The following is a 17,303-nucleotide window of genomic DNA, read 5'->3' as shown; positions in this document are numbered from 1 at the left end:
ATCGTTAACATTTTGCTAATTTTCTTGGGCATTTTAAACATTTTTAAATGTATATGCTTACATTTAATAGGTGTTCTAGAAATTATAAACATAAAAAAGACAAAAATGATTTCATTCCCTACCAGTGATTACTTTTTTTAAGATTATAATGATGTTTCTCCCTTTATTCAGATTACTGAAAATATGTTATAAACAATATTAATTGGTGTATCCAAATACACTTATTGGACATTCTCTGCACTTGGGAATTATAAACTAGAGACATTGTCTTCGCACTTTAAACTTCTTTTTGCACTCAAAACAGTTTTGTATTTCATATTGCTTTCTTGGTGTAGAGTCCCACTGGGTCAGAAGTCACCAACATAATGAAAGGCTCTGCTTTAAAATGTGTGTGTGTGTATAATATTTTTATATTTAACAGTCACAATGTAAAAAGGCCGTGCCAGTTTATAATCGTACCGCCAGTATGTGAGGACCATGACTGCTGGCATTTTTTTTTCTCTTTAATGATTTGCTAGACCGAAAAAATATATCTGGTTAAAAGATCGAAATATTGGGTTCAAATTATTTGGTGATTTTAAATTCCCAGTGCCCCCCATTGAAAGCGCTAGGGACAGCTCCGACTCAGTAGCTCTGGGGGTTCAGCTGAGAGGGACAGACTCGGGTCAGAGTTGGACATCGGCTTGCGTTTTCATGCAGCCGCTTAGGACGTTCAAGTTTGGCTAGGACAAAATGTGGATCCTGAACCTCAAACGGCCTGGAGTAAGTAATGCCCACAGGCGAGTGTGACAGCCTGGCGGGGACACCCGAAGCACTCGCCTGCCGCGAACAGCGACAGTGCGCTTCATAAACGTGGCGTCTGTGGAGCCAGGGGCTGCGAGGGGGCCGCTCCGGGGGACCAGACACACGCACACCACGGGGAAGCAGATTGAAACGCAGGTTTACTGAAGAAAAATCTTTCAAATCCAATTTATTTAAGAAAATATGTTTTTCTTATTTAATAAGCGTAGCAGTTTTTACAAGGTATGGCAACATGCAGAAAATGGAATTTCGGTCATCAGTGTCAAGAACGTTTGTTTTCTGCCATTTTGATGGAGTTGACACTTGTTCCTGTAAGGCGCTTAGTCTTCCCGTAGTGAGAGGGAGTGAGGTGTCGCCGCCGGGGGGCGAGCTAGTGACCTCTGGGTGAAGTTCGCTGCAGGCGAAGTCTTTTTAAAATTAAGCTGACAGTGTGGTGAAATTGCCTCATTACACTGGAATTATGTTCAGATGGAAGTATTGCCACAGAGTGCCAAAAGAGGATAGTTTATTTGAGAGGTAAATAACTCAAGCGCCTTATTGAAAAACATCTTTTTCCTAGAATTATGAATCGGATTTGGTTTTATTTCGATGCTTTTGTGCCCACATTTAAGCTACAAGGATTTATAAGACCTACACTGTCCTTACCCACCTGCCTGCTCCGTGTGTCCTACCCTCAGAGACACAAATCCCCGCAAAAAACGGGGCTGGGGCTGGGATAGCTACAGAATTAGCACACGATATTCGGCTAAGTGGACCCCGCCTTCATAATCGATGTGGTTATTTTTCTTCAATAGAAATGCCTGAAATTATCACCAGAATCCTATCGGGAGGCAGGAGTTACTTCACTAATCAGAACTTCACGTTACAATAGTCTTAACTAGAACCAAGTTCCTGTCCAAAATCCAAAGGCAATCTGTTGAGTTTTTACTATAATCTTGTTTTGACAGCTTTCTAAATGATAATGGAAATAATAAAATAGTTGAGTCAAAGAAATTAGAATGAAGGCCTTTAGCACTGTAAGATTTCAAAGTTATGAATTTGCATATTTACCGAAACATTTTTGAGAGTTTGGGAATGTACTTAGAAAATTTCCTGGCTCTGTGAAGCTGGCCTCCACCTTTCCACCTCTCACGGACAGGAACAAGCTGAAGGCCGGGTACCTGATGTCAGTGGAGTCCTCTGACGGTTTCCTGGATGAGATTGGCTGCCAGGCTCTCGTCGCTGGCTCCTACATGCCGCCGTCCGCGGTCCTGCAGCAGATCGACTCGGTAGCTGACGCCGATGTCATAAGTGTAAGCAAACGACAACTTAGGATTTCACATCAATAACTCGACCGTAACGCCCGGTTCGGAAGGAGTGCGTGAGCCTCCGCGGGCCGCGTGTCAGGCGGTGCGGGGGCAGGAGCGCTCGTCGCCAGCAGGTCTGCGGGTCGCCTCCTCGCCAGCTCAGGGAACGCGCATCTTCCTCGTTCAGCTAGGCGACCGTCACGGCAAAGCAGTTTAAGTTCTCAGGGTCAAGAAGAGTCGAATATTGGCAGTTTCTTGATTCAACCGAATAGTCAGGTTTGTCCTTTCTCCTTTTCACTGCCGAGAAATCAACCCTTCTCCTGCCGGGCCTTCCGAGTCCGGCACCTCGAGGTTCGCGTTCATCTTCTCACCTAAGACATTCTCCTGCGCTCGCTCTATTTCTTTTTTTTTTTTTCCACGTGTATTATTTCCTACAAGATGAGTTGTTTCGAGAGCCAGGAACATGCCTTCTCCCTCTTTCTGTGTTCCTGACCCTGCCCAACAAGCTCATTAAACAGAACAGCGCAGCCCCTCCTGAGGCCGACGCCGCCCTGTCTCGCAGTGTCCCGGGGCGTTTAGCAGCGGCCCTCACGCCGACACGGCGCCGGCTCAGTCACACACGGCGGAGCGCTCACGGGCGGCGGCGCGTCGCCTGCGGTCCTGTCATAGATGAGAGGGCCCGACCCCCTCGCGGTTAGCTTCCGCAGGGGGCTGTCACAGGACTGCGGCTTAGAACGTCATGTCCATAAACTCTTAAATGACAGAATAAACAAGTGTATGTACTTGATAACGCATTTTCTTATTTCTATTAACTTTCTGTCTGTTTGGTTTGTTTTCTTAAAGGCTGCAAAGAAGTTTGTTTCTGGGCAGAAGTCAATGGCAGCGAGTGGAAATCTGGGACATACACCCTTCGTCGATGAGTTGTAACCCTGAAAACACATTGCAGGGGAGAGCTGGACATTTTCTCAACCCAGAGCAGCAGACACGTGCAAGTCAGAAGTCTCTAATATAACATTTGTCTTTTTTTTTTAATGAGAATGAAATATCTTAAAAAGTATAAATGCAGGTAATTGTCCCAGCTAACCTAAACTCAATAAAATATCCTATTTAAATGTTTTCTTGTATTTCTTCTAACAAACAAGAAGTATTAGCTGCTGAAGTCTTTGTTTTAGATGCTGTAAAGAAGAAACGGATAGAATTAGCATCAGCAGCTATCAAAGCTAAAACCAAGTAGCTGTCAGAGTGACTATTTCCAGGTTATCACTGGTGGCTTTAAAAAAAAAAAAAAAAAGCCTACAGCACCTGGTCTTCGTGGGGGTCCCCCATCCAGGGACTAACCAGGCCCGACCCTGCTTAGCTTCAGATGGGATCGGGCTCGTTCAGGATGGCGTGGCCCTAGACTGTGGGTGGCTTTTTAAAATAAAAGCAGTTAAAAGTCTCTCCTTTTGGGTAAGAACAGTAAGATGGTCTGGGTTTTACCCCTTTTGTCTTTTTGCCTTAGAGTGATTTCTGGAAATCAGATTCCCCACCGGTCACACCCTGTATTGCCACTGTTCCGTTTTATGCATCTGCTTTATCTTCTTCGTGGTGGACTTCTGTTACCTCTCATCTCCTTCTCCCTCATCTGTTTCTGTCCTCTTTCGAGTAAACTATCAACTCAACGTGCAAAGTAAAAGTAGGGTAGAAAGGGGGAAAAAATTCTAGTGGGAATAACGAGCCAGAAAACCTCTGTTACGTAAGGGAGCTTGAAGTTTGTAAAACGAGAAACTAAGCGCCTGAATGACGAGGAGGTACCTACCTGAAAGAGCGCCACCCCCTCCCCGCGTGCTCACGCTCTCACACGGGGTTGCTCGGCTGCGTCTTCTAGAAGGAGACACCCCTCCGGGAAAGGGACGTCTCGGTGATCTCAGGGATGCCGCTGTTCTGAGAGTGACGTTTGTGAGGCCTGCGACAGCCCAGGGCAGTCTTCGGCTGCCAGGCGCAGGAGGTCCAAAGGCTTCAGACAGTCGTGCAGGAGACCCCGTCGGTCAGCGCACACGCCCCGAGCAGCGCGGCAGGAACGCGCCGCGCCCGGAGCCGGGCCGTCCTCCCGGGACGTGCCCCGCGACATGCCCCGCGACGGCAGAACGCCAACTACTGCTTCGCGGGCTTCTGCGCGGGCTGAGCCTTGCCCCGCTCGGTGTGGACGTAGTCTTCCAGCCAGAAGGCGTCCGAGGCGGAGGAGCCGGAGGAGGACGAGCTGTCCCTGTCGCGCTTCACCATGGTCCAGTACGGGGAGGGTGCCCTCACGTCCTTCTTGTGGTCTCGGTGGATGACCACGTCGCAGTCGCTGTTCTTGCCCACGCTGACCGTGTGGCTCTTCTTCTTGTAGCTGTGCCACTCCCTGGAGATGGACATGGGCCTCCGCGCAGGGCTCTGCCCGGGCACCTGCGGGGACTTGTAATACTTGAGCTTTTTATCCGAAACCGCATCTTCGTCGTCGCTGCCGGTGCTGTGGTCGTCTTTGGTCTGCCCAGTTTTCTGTTTGGGGCTGTGAAAAAGAAAGGCGAACAGAGAGGGTGCTCAGCACCTGAGCGTTCCCTGTCCCCTGACGAGACGCCTCGCGGCCCGCTGTGGCTCGCGAGAGGACAGTGGTAGGTCAGACCGCCCGGGACTGCTCCACACCACTTTGAAAAGCTTTGCGCAGCCTCACGCCAGCCTGTCCCCCCCGGAACGCAAATCTCGGGGGGCCCCGGCGGTCGGCAGTAACAGTATTCCCAGCTCGCAAGGTGAACAGCGGGGCGCGCGGCCCTTCCGTGTGCTAGTCACGGGTAAATCGGAGTCTTTTTCTCCTTCCTAAGCACCGTTCTTTGCCTCTCTTTCGGGTTGAAAGTGTGGATTTGTAGAACGCCCTCCGACCCAGATGTGTCTGGTCATTCGCTCTCCCCCCACCCCCGCCCCGTTGCCGTCCAGAAGGTTTTAAGGTTTTTTGTAACTTCCCTCAACCCTCGACTTCCTTGATCGCTGAACCCGGGGCGATGCCTGCGAAGCCTGCCGCCGCCGCTCCTTCCCTGAACGGGTGGCCTGCCCCCCGCCCCCCATTCCTGGTGCTGTTGCCTGGGAGATCCCGAGCTAGATCCTTAGGGTAAGGGACTTCCGGTCCCTTCTGTCCTGCTACAAGGACACAGGAAGTAGCTTTCTTCCCCACCCGTCAGGCTCGCCAGGAAGTCGCCGACGTCCTCGGGGGTCTGCCTGTTTTGCCGGCTCCCAGAATCTGCACAAGGGTTTCCCACCGTGTCTCTCTTCTGGTGACACGCAATTCGTATTTAATCGTTTTTAACTGAGCGCCTCTGCTAGTCTTAAATCGTGTGATTTTCTTCGAGCCTTGATTTAGTGCCGTGCAGGGCGAGTCAGAAGATCTAAGGACAAGAACGACGCCTGCAGACACACCCAAGGCTTCCCGAACGGCACACGAGTGAAAAAAAAAAAAATGCCAGGTACCTTCTTCCTGTTTCAGACTGCAAGGGGCATACCATCTAACTATTAGGGGACCATACAGGACGGGGGGGGGGGGGGGGCGGGCCCTGTTAAGCTGGCATTAGAAAAGCCACAAGCCAGCGGAGTCAGGGGTGGCAGCACGGTTCTCATGCCCTCAGGCCGCCCAAGCGTATGTGGCGCCTTCTCCTGGGACGGGCCACAGGCCTCGTGACGGGAGCCTTTTCCCTGGCCCCTCACACGGGTCACCGAGGCGCCCTGGACATGAGCACTTGACTTCACCAAGAAGGGAGTCAGAACGTGCTCCGTGGTGTTCCTAAGGTTTAGCATCCTGCTATCCTGCGTTCATCTTTGCTTTTGAACAGTTCATCCCTAGATTTTTAATATTCTGAATCTCAAACTCTAATCGAAATGCTTAGAACGTCGTCGTTCTAGAAGCAAACGGTTAAGCTCAGGCCTGAGAGCCGGCGCCCCACCTGGCACAGGTCCACCAGCCACGCGCAGCTGCTGGATTCCGTGTGCGATGTACGGGTCCTCGGCTGCGCGTCCTCCCTTCAAGTGCGCGATGCCCCGTGGGCTGGGGGCTCCCACGGGGGACAGCACAGATCCAGAATGTTCCCGCCTCTGCAGGAAGTCCAGGGGCAAACCAGCGCAGAGACCCAGCTCTGCCCGAGTTCCGTTTTCATGCACTGAACAAATGAGCCCTCGAGCTCGGGAAGTCCTGTGGTAACACAGTCAAGCAGCCGTCACACGCGGATGACTTAACCGAAATCGGGATAAAGGCACGGAAGGAGGGCACGTGCGGGGGCGGGTGGGCCTGGCTGCTGGGACGCGTCCTCCGGGGAAGCCCAGAGGTCTGCCCCGGGCGCCCGCACGGAGGAGGGAAGGCGGGTGCCAGGCCTGGTGCGGAGGAGGAGCGGCGCAGAGGCCCCGAGGCAGAGAGCCGCGCCGGGCAGAGCAGCCTGGGGGCGGGGGCGGGCAGGCGCCCGCCAAACCCTGGACAGACCGACGGACGGACAGACGGACGGCACAGAACGCAGGCGTTCCTCCTTTATCCCCCGAGAACCAAAGAAGGTCTTCAAGACTTTAAGGGGCCACGTCATGGTCACGTTCGCATCGTAAAAGGGTCATGGTCCTTAGAGAACGAGAAGGGGACCAGTGTCTCTGCAGGGAGACGGCATGGTGGCCTGGACTGGGCAGACGGTCATGGCCGGAGAGAGAGTCGGACGGAGAAACGACAGGTCTCAGCGAGTGCTGGGGAGCGGGGGGGGGGGGGGAGACGGACAGAGCCCCCCGGGGTGACGGCGCCGCTGGGGGATCGGAGGAGACTTTTGGCTGTAAACATGATGAGTTTGAGGGGTTTATGGTACCTCCACATGGACATGTCGAGTAGGCGTTTAGATGTACAAGTTTAGACAGCAAAGTTTTGAAAATTCTGAGCGTGTGGTTAACAGTGGAGGCCGCGGGCATCGTGGACGTCGCCTTGGATATCAAGAGGAGCGAGCGGAAAGACTGACCCCGGAGGCCCCCGAGGCTGGGCGAGACCAGGAGGCAGCGCCCAGAGGTCACGGGCCGAGCGCGGAGGCCAGGGCAGGACGGCGGGGCCGCGCCCGCTGCTGCCCAGGAGCCGAGCCGAGCGGATCGCAGGGGCTGGGGACGCCCGGACAGGCCTGTGGTCCAGCGACGGGGGCCAGGCCGAGGAGGCCAGGGGACGGGGCGTCCCGTACCACCCTCCACGCGTTTGGGACCTGCGCGCAGGCCGGGTTTGCTGGGATGGCGCCGGCCTACAGGCCTTACACGTTATCGGGATCCAGGGAGGAAGCGGGGGGCCCGGCACGTGCGCAAGGGCCGACGGAAAGGGGCTCAGCGGCCTGGCGGGCGGTTAACTCGGGTCCAGGCGCGCTCTTCCTCACGCTGGGCCCTGCAGACCGCCCCGTCCGAGAAGATGGAGAAAGCCGCCAGGGCAGCTCCATCCCCCCCGCCCCGCCCCGCCCATGCGACGCCCCCCAGGCGCTCACCGCGTGACTGGGAACTTGGTCTCAGGGATCAGGTCGTATCTCTCCCGCCACTCCTGGGGGATGTCGATGAAGTCCCGGTAAGCCTTGATCTGCAGCACTGTCCCTGTGCTGGTGTTTTGCAGAAGCTTCAGGAACTCGCGGAGCGTGTATCCTAACACGTTGGCGTGGCCCACGCTGATCAGAACGTCACCTGCGGAGGGAGAAGGTGGGCAGCAGCGTTAGGCGGGTGACGTAAGGGGCGCCCCTTGCCGTTTTCTTGGGAGGAGCCTCTTCTGTGTTCAGATTGCCGGCGCATTTGGAGCCAAAACCAGGCTGCGGCCTTTGTTCAATAACAACGACCATCCCAGGGGCATGGGCGTCCTTTGCACTATAAGGAATACACGCAAGTTGTCGCTTAACAGCCACGTAAAGGCGGATGTCACGTCGTGTTTTTCTGAAGTGCTTGGTGTGACAGGGGTATCCCATCTGTAACCTGAAGCGCCCTTTAGGATTCTAAAAATGTGTTTGTTTCAGATAAAAGGAATGGCTATTCCTGTTAAAGAACAAGCCCCTCGCACCGAGGGATGGATGAGTGACTGAGCGACGTCCTTCCTAGCACGCCTGGGCGGTTTCCCGCGCCCTCCACGGTGGGCGGGCCGGGAAGTGCCGGGCCCTCGCTCTCGTCTGCCCAGCAGGTGAGGGCAGGAAGCCGCGGGCAATGAGCAGCTTTAATTAAAGTGGGACGTGCGTGCAGGGAGCACGTCGGGTCAGAGGGATCTGACGGCGGCACCCTACTCAGGACGCGAGCCCCGCCATGCGGGAAGAAACCGCATCCTGACCGCAAGCCCCCGAACCCCCAAGCTGGATGCTGAAAAGACCTGTTACTCGCTTGCGCCGGCCTCCCAGCCCGCGGCGGCCAGGGCATGGGCCCCCCCACCCCCCACTCCCCCGCAGCCGGGTCACGGCCTGGGGCGGGCGCTCCACGCGGCCCGTGGTGCTGGTTCTCACCGCTGCCCCAGCCCGGCCCTCCCGCCCTCCCCGGAGCTCCTCCGGACTCCGTGCTCTAAATTCGGTGCCTTCCCAGACTCTGTCCTGTTCCTCAGGAACCCTGACCGCTGCCGGGTGTCCAGCGAGGGAGGACGCAGCGCAGGGAGGTGGCCTCCTGAGGACGGACGCGCGCTGGCTGGAACCTCGGTCTTCAGGTCTCACCAGCGCTAACATCCTGCCCAGTGGTCACGGAGACCTGACGACAGGCTGAAGCCACTCCAGCCTGGTCCCGAAGGATGGGTGCCCAGCCATGCGTGGGAAGCTAGCGCCACCTCGGCCACCCCCGTTCCAAGGCGGCCAAAGCCTAGCCTCAGAGGACAAGGGCCCGGGCCAAGCTCCTCCCCCGTCCTGCACCCGTGCGCTGTGACCTGTGACCGGGGCGCACGCCAATCCCCCAGGACCGCCGGCGATGCGTTCCTGTAGAGCTCCCTCCTGTCAGAAACGGAGGTTCCCCGCGGCGGAGAGAGCGGACGCTTAGGAGGGGGTGGAGAACCTTCTCTTTGGCTCTTGAAAAGTAACTGAGGGCAAAACCAAGCCAGTCCCTGCCGCGAACCAGGGAGCCAAACGAGGCTGCTCCGGCCCGGCGGCCGGCATGGCTGCGGCCCCGTGGACGTTGGACGCTCACGGGGTGGGTGCTGGCCTGATGTGAGAAGGAGCGTTTGTTTACAGCCGAACGCTGTGGCTCGACACTCTGCTCAGTTATGTCGTCGAGGGGTGACTTATCCTGAGGGCAGAACATGAGCGGCCTGGGTCCCTGCCCGTCCTGGCCATAAACCAAATGTGTCGCTGTGCGCAGGTGATCGCTGCGGCAAGGGGTGTGAACGCCCCCTCCCCACGGACACGCCAGTCCGGCGTTACCCCCGCCCCCACCTCATCACACGGGCCTGCTCCCGTTCTCGTGGGCTGCGGGAGCCACACCGCGTCAGCTTTGTTTCGGCTACCTACGTCAAATTGATTTTGCAGCAGCCAAGCCGCTGCCGAAAAATAGATTTATTTATTTGTGTTGCTCCGGCTCTCCCAAGCAGGCCGAAAGCGCCAGGAGCTCCATGTGGTTGGAGCCCACGCCTGTTGGGCTCGGCACGGAAGCCTGGCGCCTCGCAGGATGCCCGCGCCGGCCGGCACGCAGGAGACAGTCACTCGGGGGGCGGCGGCCGGTACCTGAGTAGAATTTACCTTCAAAGCCATTTTAATTTCTTCTGGATTCCAGAGTGTGTTAAAGCCATACTGGCTCAAGGAATTTCAAGTTTGTCCCAAAGAAACTAACCCTGAACTAAATTAGAAAGTCAAGACGAAACCCTATTATGAAACCCTCTTATAAAATCAAGACGAAACCCGAAGGCAAGAAGTTTAAAGCACAGGGATGATAACGAGGCTGGGAAGGAACAGGGCCCGAGAACTGTCAGGTTTCTAGAACTGTCACCCCCGCATCTCAAGCACTGCCCAAAGGACCAAGTTCGGTCTCCGAAGCCGCGATCCAGGAGAAGCGGCTGACGCATCAGGAGGAGATTTGGGGCGCTGGCCTTCCTCTGTGCTGAGTCTCGTTTCGGGCCCGAGTGGGGGGCTTTCTCGGCAGCCCCCGCTCCGGCTGCTTGGCTCTGTGTGGTGACCAAGTCACTTCATCTGCCTAAGCCCCTTCCTGTCATTATCTGCTTTCCAGGGGTGCCGCAAAGTTAACGGAGATGATCGATGTGGAGACACCTTGCGCGAGACCTGGGACAAACGCTCGTCCTTCATCTGCTAGCCGTGGAGCCCGGACGGAAGAGCCCGATCCCAGGTTGCCGCGCTCCCCGGGGAGCCCGCTAGCCGCAGCCCCACCCGAGATTCTGCTGCTGCTGTGTGTGCACAGAAACTCTCCTGCCCCACCCACGGAGTGGGCGCCCTGCACTCTGGCGGCCGGCCTGCACCTGTCCCCTGACCCCGGGGAAGCCGCGGAGGACACGCGTGGAGCGCTTTGGTCTGCAAGGTCCGAGGCCCCCAGCCCTGGCGACTTGGTCCCCAGGGCCGAGGAGCGGTGCTGGATTTTCAGGCGAGGTGAGCTGTGTCGGGCCCGTGTCGCGTACCTACTTCCCTCTTTAAGCCGCCGCTGCTGAGCCTCGCTGCAGCGAGAGTCGCCCGAGGAGCTTCCAGCCCGAGGACTGCGCTGCCCCCACCTCGCCCCAACCGCATCGGGGCCTCCGGGCAGGTGTGGCTCAGGTGTCCCGGGGTCGCGAGCTCCCCTGGTGACTCTGACAGGTGGCTGGAGTTGCAAGCCAGCGGTTGAATCCGCTGGGGCTCCCGTGCCATGATCGTTTTTATTAAAAAAAAAAAAGAGACGCGAGTCGAGAAGATCCCTAAGCGAGGACAGCCGAGGGGAGCAATCGCCGGTCCTTTGACGGCGCTGCGGGTTTCAAAGCGTTTCATGAAACCTACCCAATTCCAGCAACCTCCGACCACGGGGGTGCTAACCCCACTCAGAGACGAGGCGGCCGAGGCCTGGGAGGTTAAAGGCCTTGGTCGCAGGTCGCAGAACCAGGGTGGCAGAGCCCGGGCCTGCATTCAGGTCTGCGGACGCAGGGTGGTTCCCCGCAGCACACCAGCGCCCGGCGCTGAGCGACACTGGGAAACACCCTTGAACTGGGCGGGAAACCCGCCAGCCCGAGGACGAGAAGCAGGGTGGCCCTGGCGCAGCTGCGCGTCTAACCCCGAGGGTGCAAGGCTGCTCCACCTGTGGGCAGGTCCCTGCCTCTCTGAAGTCCTTCTCTGCGAGGCCACCTCATGCAGACCCTCGGGGTTTGTCGGGAGGGTGAAATGAGGCCATGCGCCTAAACACTAAGGATGACGGGGACAGAGGTCTCGTCCCTCAGATGGCTGGGAGCCCTGGGGCGCCCCTGCCTGCGTTCGCACCCCCCGGGGCTGAAACTGGACGGGGAGCCTCAGTCTCCTCACGGACAGAAGGGGGTGATAGCAGTGCCTACCCAGAGGGTCACTGTCGGAATTCACAGCAGTGAGGGTCACATACGGGATGGCGGCCGCGTGGCCCTTAGCCCTCCAACAGTGTCTCCATCGGCGTCACGGTCACACCAAACAAAACCTGATCACCTGAGCCTCCCCGAAGGCACCCGGGGGGGAGGCAGGGGGACCCCGTCACCTGGCTGGAGTTTCCCGTCCTTGGCGGCAGACCCCCTCTTGAGGAGGTGCGTGATCTGGAGGTAGGGCCCGTGCTGGATGATGATCAGGCCCAGCCCCATGCTGCCCACGGTGAGTCTGGTCTCCAGAGTCCTGCTCAAGTTGTGCACCGACGACCTGACCTGGAAGCCGACCGACGGTCCTCCTAGTAAGGACAGGGAGCCGCGCCTCAGTCCCTCGCCCAGGCGGCAGCGTGACCATGGGCACTGGGGTCCTAAAGCCGGACCCCGAGGGCAGTCAGCCTCTTATTCCTCAGTTTCCTCAGCGGTAAAGCGAGGACAATAAAGGTGTCCCACTCGGAGGGCCGTTATGAGAAACAGGACAGTTAGAGGTGTTCGTGTGGTCAGCACACTGTGACTGTCCGATTAATATTGGTTGCTATTCTCCATTCGCTTGACGAGTATTCACTGATTCGGGAAGCACTTGTCCCCACGGATCCTCCCGCCTCGTGGAGGAGACACAGCCACCGGGCTTGTGTATAGACATGCTGAGTAACAGCTGCGGCCGGGACAAGCACGGGAGGCTCCGAAGACGGCCGGCAGGAGGCCGAGGGGCCGGTGGGGACCGTGGTCAGGCTTCACAGAGCCGGTGAAATGTGAACTGAGGTCGAAAGGGCCAGCACGAAGTATTTAGGCGGAGGAGCTGGAAGGGGACCAGTAGGGGTGGCAGGGAGGGCCGAGGCAGACGCCCCTGCTGCCTCCGGCTCAGCTCGCTGCCTGAGCCACCTGGGCGTCTGCAGGACACGAGTGATCTGCGTTGCAAAAAGCCTCCCTGGCTGCTGAGTGGGGCATGGATTGTGGGATCCAGAGCGGAAATGGGAAAGGGTTCCTGCGGTCCCCAAGCTTGTCCTGGCAGTGACGGTGGCCTTGCCCAGCAGCGAAAGAGCGTCTGGAGGGGAACCCGGGACAAAAGGGGGTGGGAGGGGTTCGGGCGGCTCCTAGAGCGCTCGGCCTGATTTTGAAGACCGGGGAGTGACTTAAAACAGGCCATTCTCCCAGACAGGAGGATGCTGGGGATTCATTTTCAGGACACGGAAAACTTCTGGGGAAGATGGGGGGTTTTTTACATGTCCAAGCATTTTGCGCGCATCATTCCTTAAGGACAAGCGACCGACTGCTGCTTGCCAAGCCTCTGCCGCATCCATATGGCTGGTGTTTGGGGGGCTCAGTGGACCTCCCCAAGCAGAGTTAGGGGCTCCCCTGCTCCCCCACCCCGCTGTGGGGGGCTGGCGGGGTAAGCCTCTGACCTCGCCGTCCCAAACCACAGGCACCGTCTGCACGAGGGGACCTGGTGTGACGCAGGCACCGCTTGCGGAGGCTTTTCAGGACTGTAGGAGCCCCTGGGAGCAGGCCGGCCCCTCCCCGGGCCTTGGTTCCCGCAGGCGGCGAAGTGGCCGCTCAGGCTGGGTCTGAGCACCAGCTTCGCCTGCACATTGACGTGCGTACCACGTGATCTACGTCTCAGAGACGGCAGGGGCCCGTGAAAGGTGCCACTCACCAGGCTGCGCTCTAGGTCATTCCATGGTCAGGACACTGTCCACGGAAAGGGCCAAACCAGAGGCGACGGATCAGGAGTGGTGGGGACCAGGGTGGGGGGAAGGGTTGGCGGCCAAGGGACAGCGCGGGGTCACTGGTGCGTGCGTGTGGGGGGACAGTGCCGCGACCTGACTGTGGCGGAGGTTCAACGTGGGCGTCCGTTTGTCAGCGCTCGGGGCTGCACCCCGAAAGGCGGCCCGGTGAACGCGCGACGTCCCCATTCCCAGCGGGGACGCGGGGAAGGCCTGGTCCCAGGGCCTCGCCCTCCCCCGCTCCCCGGTACCTTTCTTGCTTTTCTTGGCCGGCTTCTCCATGGCCCCGGGAGGGCAGGCCGCAGCGGGGCCTCCCACAGCCCAAGCCGAGCGCGTCCAACTGCCTGGAACCTGGGGGGAGGGGCCAGCCTCGGCCCCGCCCCCGGCGCTCCCCGGGGCGCCCCGCCGGCCGCAGGCGGCGCGCTCCCCCCAGCACCTCCATGGACCCTCGAAAGTGGAGTGCGACAGTCCGGGTGGGCGGAGGCAAGCCTGCGGGGACCAGCACAGCGCCCGGCTCCCGGGGGGTCGCACCCACTCTTGCAAACACTCCGGCGAGGGGTCCTGGAGGAAGCTCAGCGCGGGGACGGCCGCCCGGGATGGCACCTCACGACGTCGTTACAGCCACGGCTCCGACTGCGCCGGGTCTGCACGCTGTGTGTCGTTTTGAATGAGAAGAGGCCAAGGGCGGCCGGGAAAAAAATGAGTCACAGATCGGGGAGAAACGAATTCCTGTCCCTAACATCGCCGTCCTCCCACGCTCAGTCACGCGAGCGACAAATATGTACTGGCCGCCTGCGCCAGCCTGGTGCCGGGGTCACGGCGGCAGACGGCAGAGGCCAGGGCCGGCGTCTGGGAACGGCGGGTTACAAAACATGACGTGGGCAATTTCAGGAAAATGTAAACTATCACAAAAGAATTCGGAGGAAACAGAAGACAGCGGAATCGAGGCGTCGCCGTGGTCGTCCGCACTGACGACAGGCCAGGCACCCTGCACCCTGCCTTCCGCGGAGCGCCATCGGGCGCCAGGCAGTGTGTGAAGACGGCCAGGGAAACCCCTGCGGGTCGCAGCGCAATCCGCGGCTGCTGCGGCCCCCCTGGACAGTGACCCAGGGCGGGGCTCCTGCTGGACAGAGCCTGGGGCGCAGACGCTGATGCAGAGGGACATGGACAGCTGCCACTCTCAACCTCGGGGAGTCTCCTGCAGGTGGCGCCTGTGACAGATGACCGAGGCCTCCTCCCGAACATCTGGAGGAGCATCTGCCCAGACACCAAGTTGGCTCCATGACGACGCACCCCGTTGCTGGTTTTCCCACCGGTGGGGCAGCGGGGAGAGTCTGTGGGAACGAAGCTCAGGGGCTGTCGCGGTCCTGCGGGGGGAGTCTCGCGTGTGGCTGCTGGCTTGGGGCCTCCACCGCCTTCCGTCCATCCCAGGCTCAGAACAGTCCGTGGGGCACATGCCAAGGGCACAGTGATGGGTAGAGTCGCAGGGGACAAACGCTCGGGCCGCTGTGCCCTGCTGCGCAGACCCCCTTCAGGACTGACGGGCCTGGCCCACAGCCCCTGGGAAGGTCGCGGGAAGGCCGACTGATCCCAGCTGCCAGCCCTCTCGAGGAACTGTCCTTGGCTTAAGCGCCACCTCGTCCAAGGTCACGCCCCATTCCTGGGGCAGCCTGCATCCCCACGCAAGGATACTGGGGCTTGGCCCCTCCACCCCAGCTCAAAACCTCGAACAGCCATCCGCCCCGAGCTTCCCGGGACTGCCCCACAGCCACGCTGCTCCCTCTGCCCAATCCTGCTTCCTTCCTCCGCGGGCTGGATCCCGAGAGCATTCACTAGAAACTTCCTGCACACTGATGGACGACCTCATGTCGGCTCCAGCGGATACAGGCACAAGCTGTTAATCTCCGAATTTGTCTTTGACATATCTAATCCCAGAAGCCCCCCCTCCCCCCGGGGCCATACACACCACACTCTGGGTCTGCACGACAACCTGACCCCCAGGGACGGTGTGTCTTTATCCTGTCGGGCTGAAGATATTCCTTAAAGAGCAGAGTGATCGCACGGTCCTCCACGGCTTTCCCAGTGGTCCCATTCAGAGTCGGCTTCAGCTGGGCCAAGGCCCGCCGTCCATCACGATGAAGTATGCTAAGTTCACAGCCCTAAACAGCGCACGATGGCTATTTATGACTCCAGCCACCAGCACAGCTCCCTCCTGGGGGCCTGCTATGTTCTCCGCATCTGCAGGGACTTTCTTCCTTAAGGAGCCTCATGGCTCATCCTTTCTCTGAATAGAAGTCCCGCCTGCTTTGCTCAGGAGTGAGTGTGAGGATGGAGAGGCTCTACTACTGAAGCCGAGGGCAAGAGGCCTAGAGAGGCGACAGGACTGTCCCAAGTTCGAGTCATCACACCACCTCTCGCTCAGGCCTGGGGACTGTCTCTACTAAACTCTAGACGGAATACAGAGGAGGGAACTGATCTGTCCCACAGATCTTGGGGAGACCTGGGACTTCGAAACACCAGGTTTTGGGAGAGGAGAGAGAACTATGAGGCTAAAAACAGGATTAATGGGAACCCTGTAGACACAGTAATGGTCCCTGCCCACCCCTCCCTCTCCCATTATCTGTTGTGATATAGAGCCATTAATCTGGTAAAAATGTTTTAAACTTAAATTCCATACTGGTTGTTCTTGTGCTCTAATCTTAAATCTGGAACCTTCTGTGGAGGGACAGAGGCAGCAGGGACTGGGAGGTGCCGCCTGGGTAGAGGGCTCTAAGCTAGCATTTTTTAAACATAAAAATCAAGTCATCATCATTCCGCTCAGTTGGAGTTAGAAGAGGCAAATTGTTCCAAAATTTCACAGTTGATGGGATTCTCATTAACGGCCCGGTGGTGAACATCAGTGGACATCATTTGAGAATTCACAGCTGTACAGTTTGGAGTTTCTTCTATTACTGGGCAATAGAAACACCAGACGAGAAGCCAAGATTATGGCTCCATCAAAGTTCTCTACTTAAAAAAAAAAAAAAAAAAAAGTGAAGACTTCCTGTACTAATGTGTTATATACATCTGAATTCCTGGAATATATAAATCAGCTTGTGCCGATTTCTGTGGCAGAAGAAATAAATGGTATGATAATTTTTCAAAACTCCTATCCACGGTACCGCTGGAGAGACCAATGTTCGAAGAGCCTGTCAAATCGGTGCTTATCCATGACGACACTGGCAACTGCATTTCCGCCAGGCTGTTGAACTGGGTGGAATCTGAAACCTGCTGAGTTTTGTAGACGAGTCGGCATTCCAAATATAGACACAGATGTCACTGTTCCAGGTCTTTCTAGAGACGAACCCAGGTGGCATTCAAGAAGAAAGTGAGTGTCTCCTCTGTGTGCTGCACGGCGGACGATCCAGGAAGAGAGAGCTGGATCCGGAAAGGAATCCCGCACTGGACAGCTGAGCTGGAGACCCAGCGACCATCGGCATCGCTAACAAACCACGGCAACGTTCTTTCTTCTTCTTTTTCGTTTCTCTGTCCAACCTAAACCTCTGCTCTGGCCCCAAGCAGTAAAGACTATCAGCGCACAGCCGGATACTCAGGCCAAGGAATTAAGAGTCATTCCCAAGTCCTCTCTCTCGACCCTTCCCCCCTTACCGGTTCCTCTGGCTACGAAGCGTCCAAATCGTCCGTCTGCCTGTCTTGCCCGCTCTCGTCCCAGCCACGGCCGCGCGGCTCTCTCCCCCGGGCTACTTCGCCTCCCAGGACACTCCCGCTGCAGGGCCTCAGAACAGAACCCCAACTCCGCATCGCGGCCCCCGAAGCCCCGCGGCGGGCCCCGCCGCCTCCGCAGCGCGCGCGGCACCTGCTCCTGCCTCGGTCTGCAGCAGCCTCGCCCCGAGCCTCACACTCTGCGGCCGTGGCGGTCTCCGTGTCGACGCCCCGACCCCACCCCGTACCCCGACTCCAGCCATC

At 57.9% G+C, this 17,303-nt stretch overlaps 2 protein-coding genes across 4 annotated transcripts in view; one reads left to right on the top strand and one right to left on the bottom strand.

Moving 5' to 3' along the window:
* LOC107516078 (cytochrome b-c1 complex subunit 2, mitochondrial) overlaps positions 1-3,199 on the top strand; it is an 18,429-nt gene extending 15,230 nt beyond the window's left edge. Inside the window, exons 13-14 of the mRNA XM_016155490.2 lie at positions 1,940-2,093; positions 2,931-3,199. Coding sequence (XP_016010976.1) covers positions 1,940-2,093; positions 2,931-3,014 — 238 coding nt within the window. The 3' untranslated portion in view covers positions 3,015-3,199. The remainder of the gene's footprint in view (positions 1-1,939; positions 2,094-2,930) is intronic.
* Positions 941-17,303, bottom strand: PDZD9 (PDZ domain containing 9). 3 transcript variants are annotated; one of them, XR_004952499.1, is made up of 5 exons: positions 13,589-17,303; positions 11,733-11,915; positions 7,580-7,769; positions 3,886-4,617; positions 941-3,262 (listed from the first exon to the last, which is right to left on the bottom strand). XR_004952499.1 is itself a non-coding variant. In XM_036225612.1 (4 exons), exons 1-4 carry the CDS (start codon positions 13,617-13,619, stop codon positions 4,221-4,223), a joined length of 801 nt encoding a protein of 266 aa, XP_036081505.1. In that variant the 5' UTR covers positions 13,620-17,303; the 3' UTR covers positions 941-4,220. The 3 variants fall into 3 exon arrangements, 1 of the variants encoding a protein (XP_036081505.1); XR_004952500.1 differs by lacking the exon at positions 11,733-11,915; XM_036225612.1 differs by having other exon boundaries at positions 941-4,617.

This window comes from Rousettus aegyptiacus, unplaced genomic scaffold (assembly GCF_014176215.1).
Source record: "Rousettus aegyptiacus isolate mRouAeg1 unplaced genomic scaffold, mRouAeg1.p scaffold_m13_p_8, whole genome shotgun sequence".
In the NCBI taxonomy this organism is placed as follows: Eukaryota; Metazoa; Chordata; class Mammalia; order Chiroptera; family Pteropodidae; genus Rousettus; species Rousettus aegyptiacus.
The sequence above is the reverse complement of the archived record's forward strand: the minus strand, read 5'-3'. Positions and strand labels throughout refer to the sequence as shown.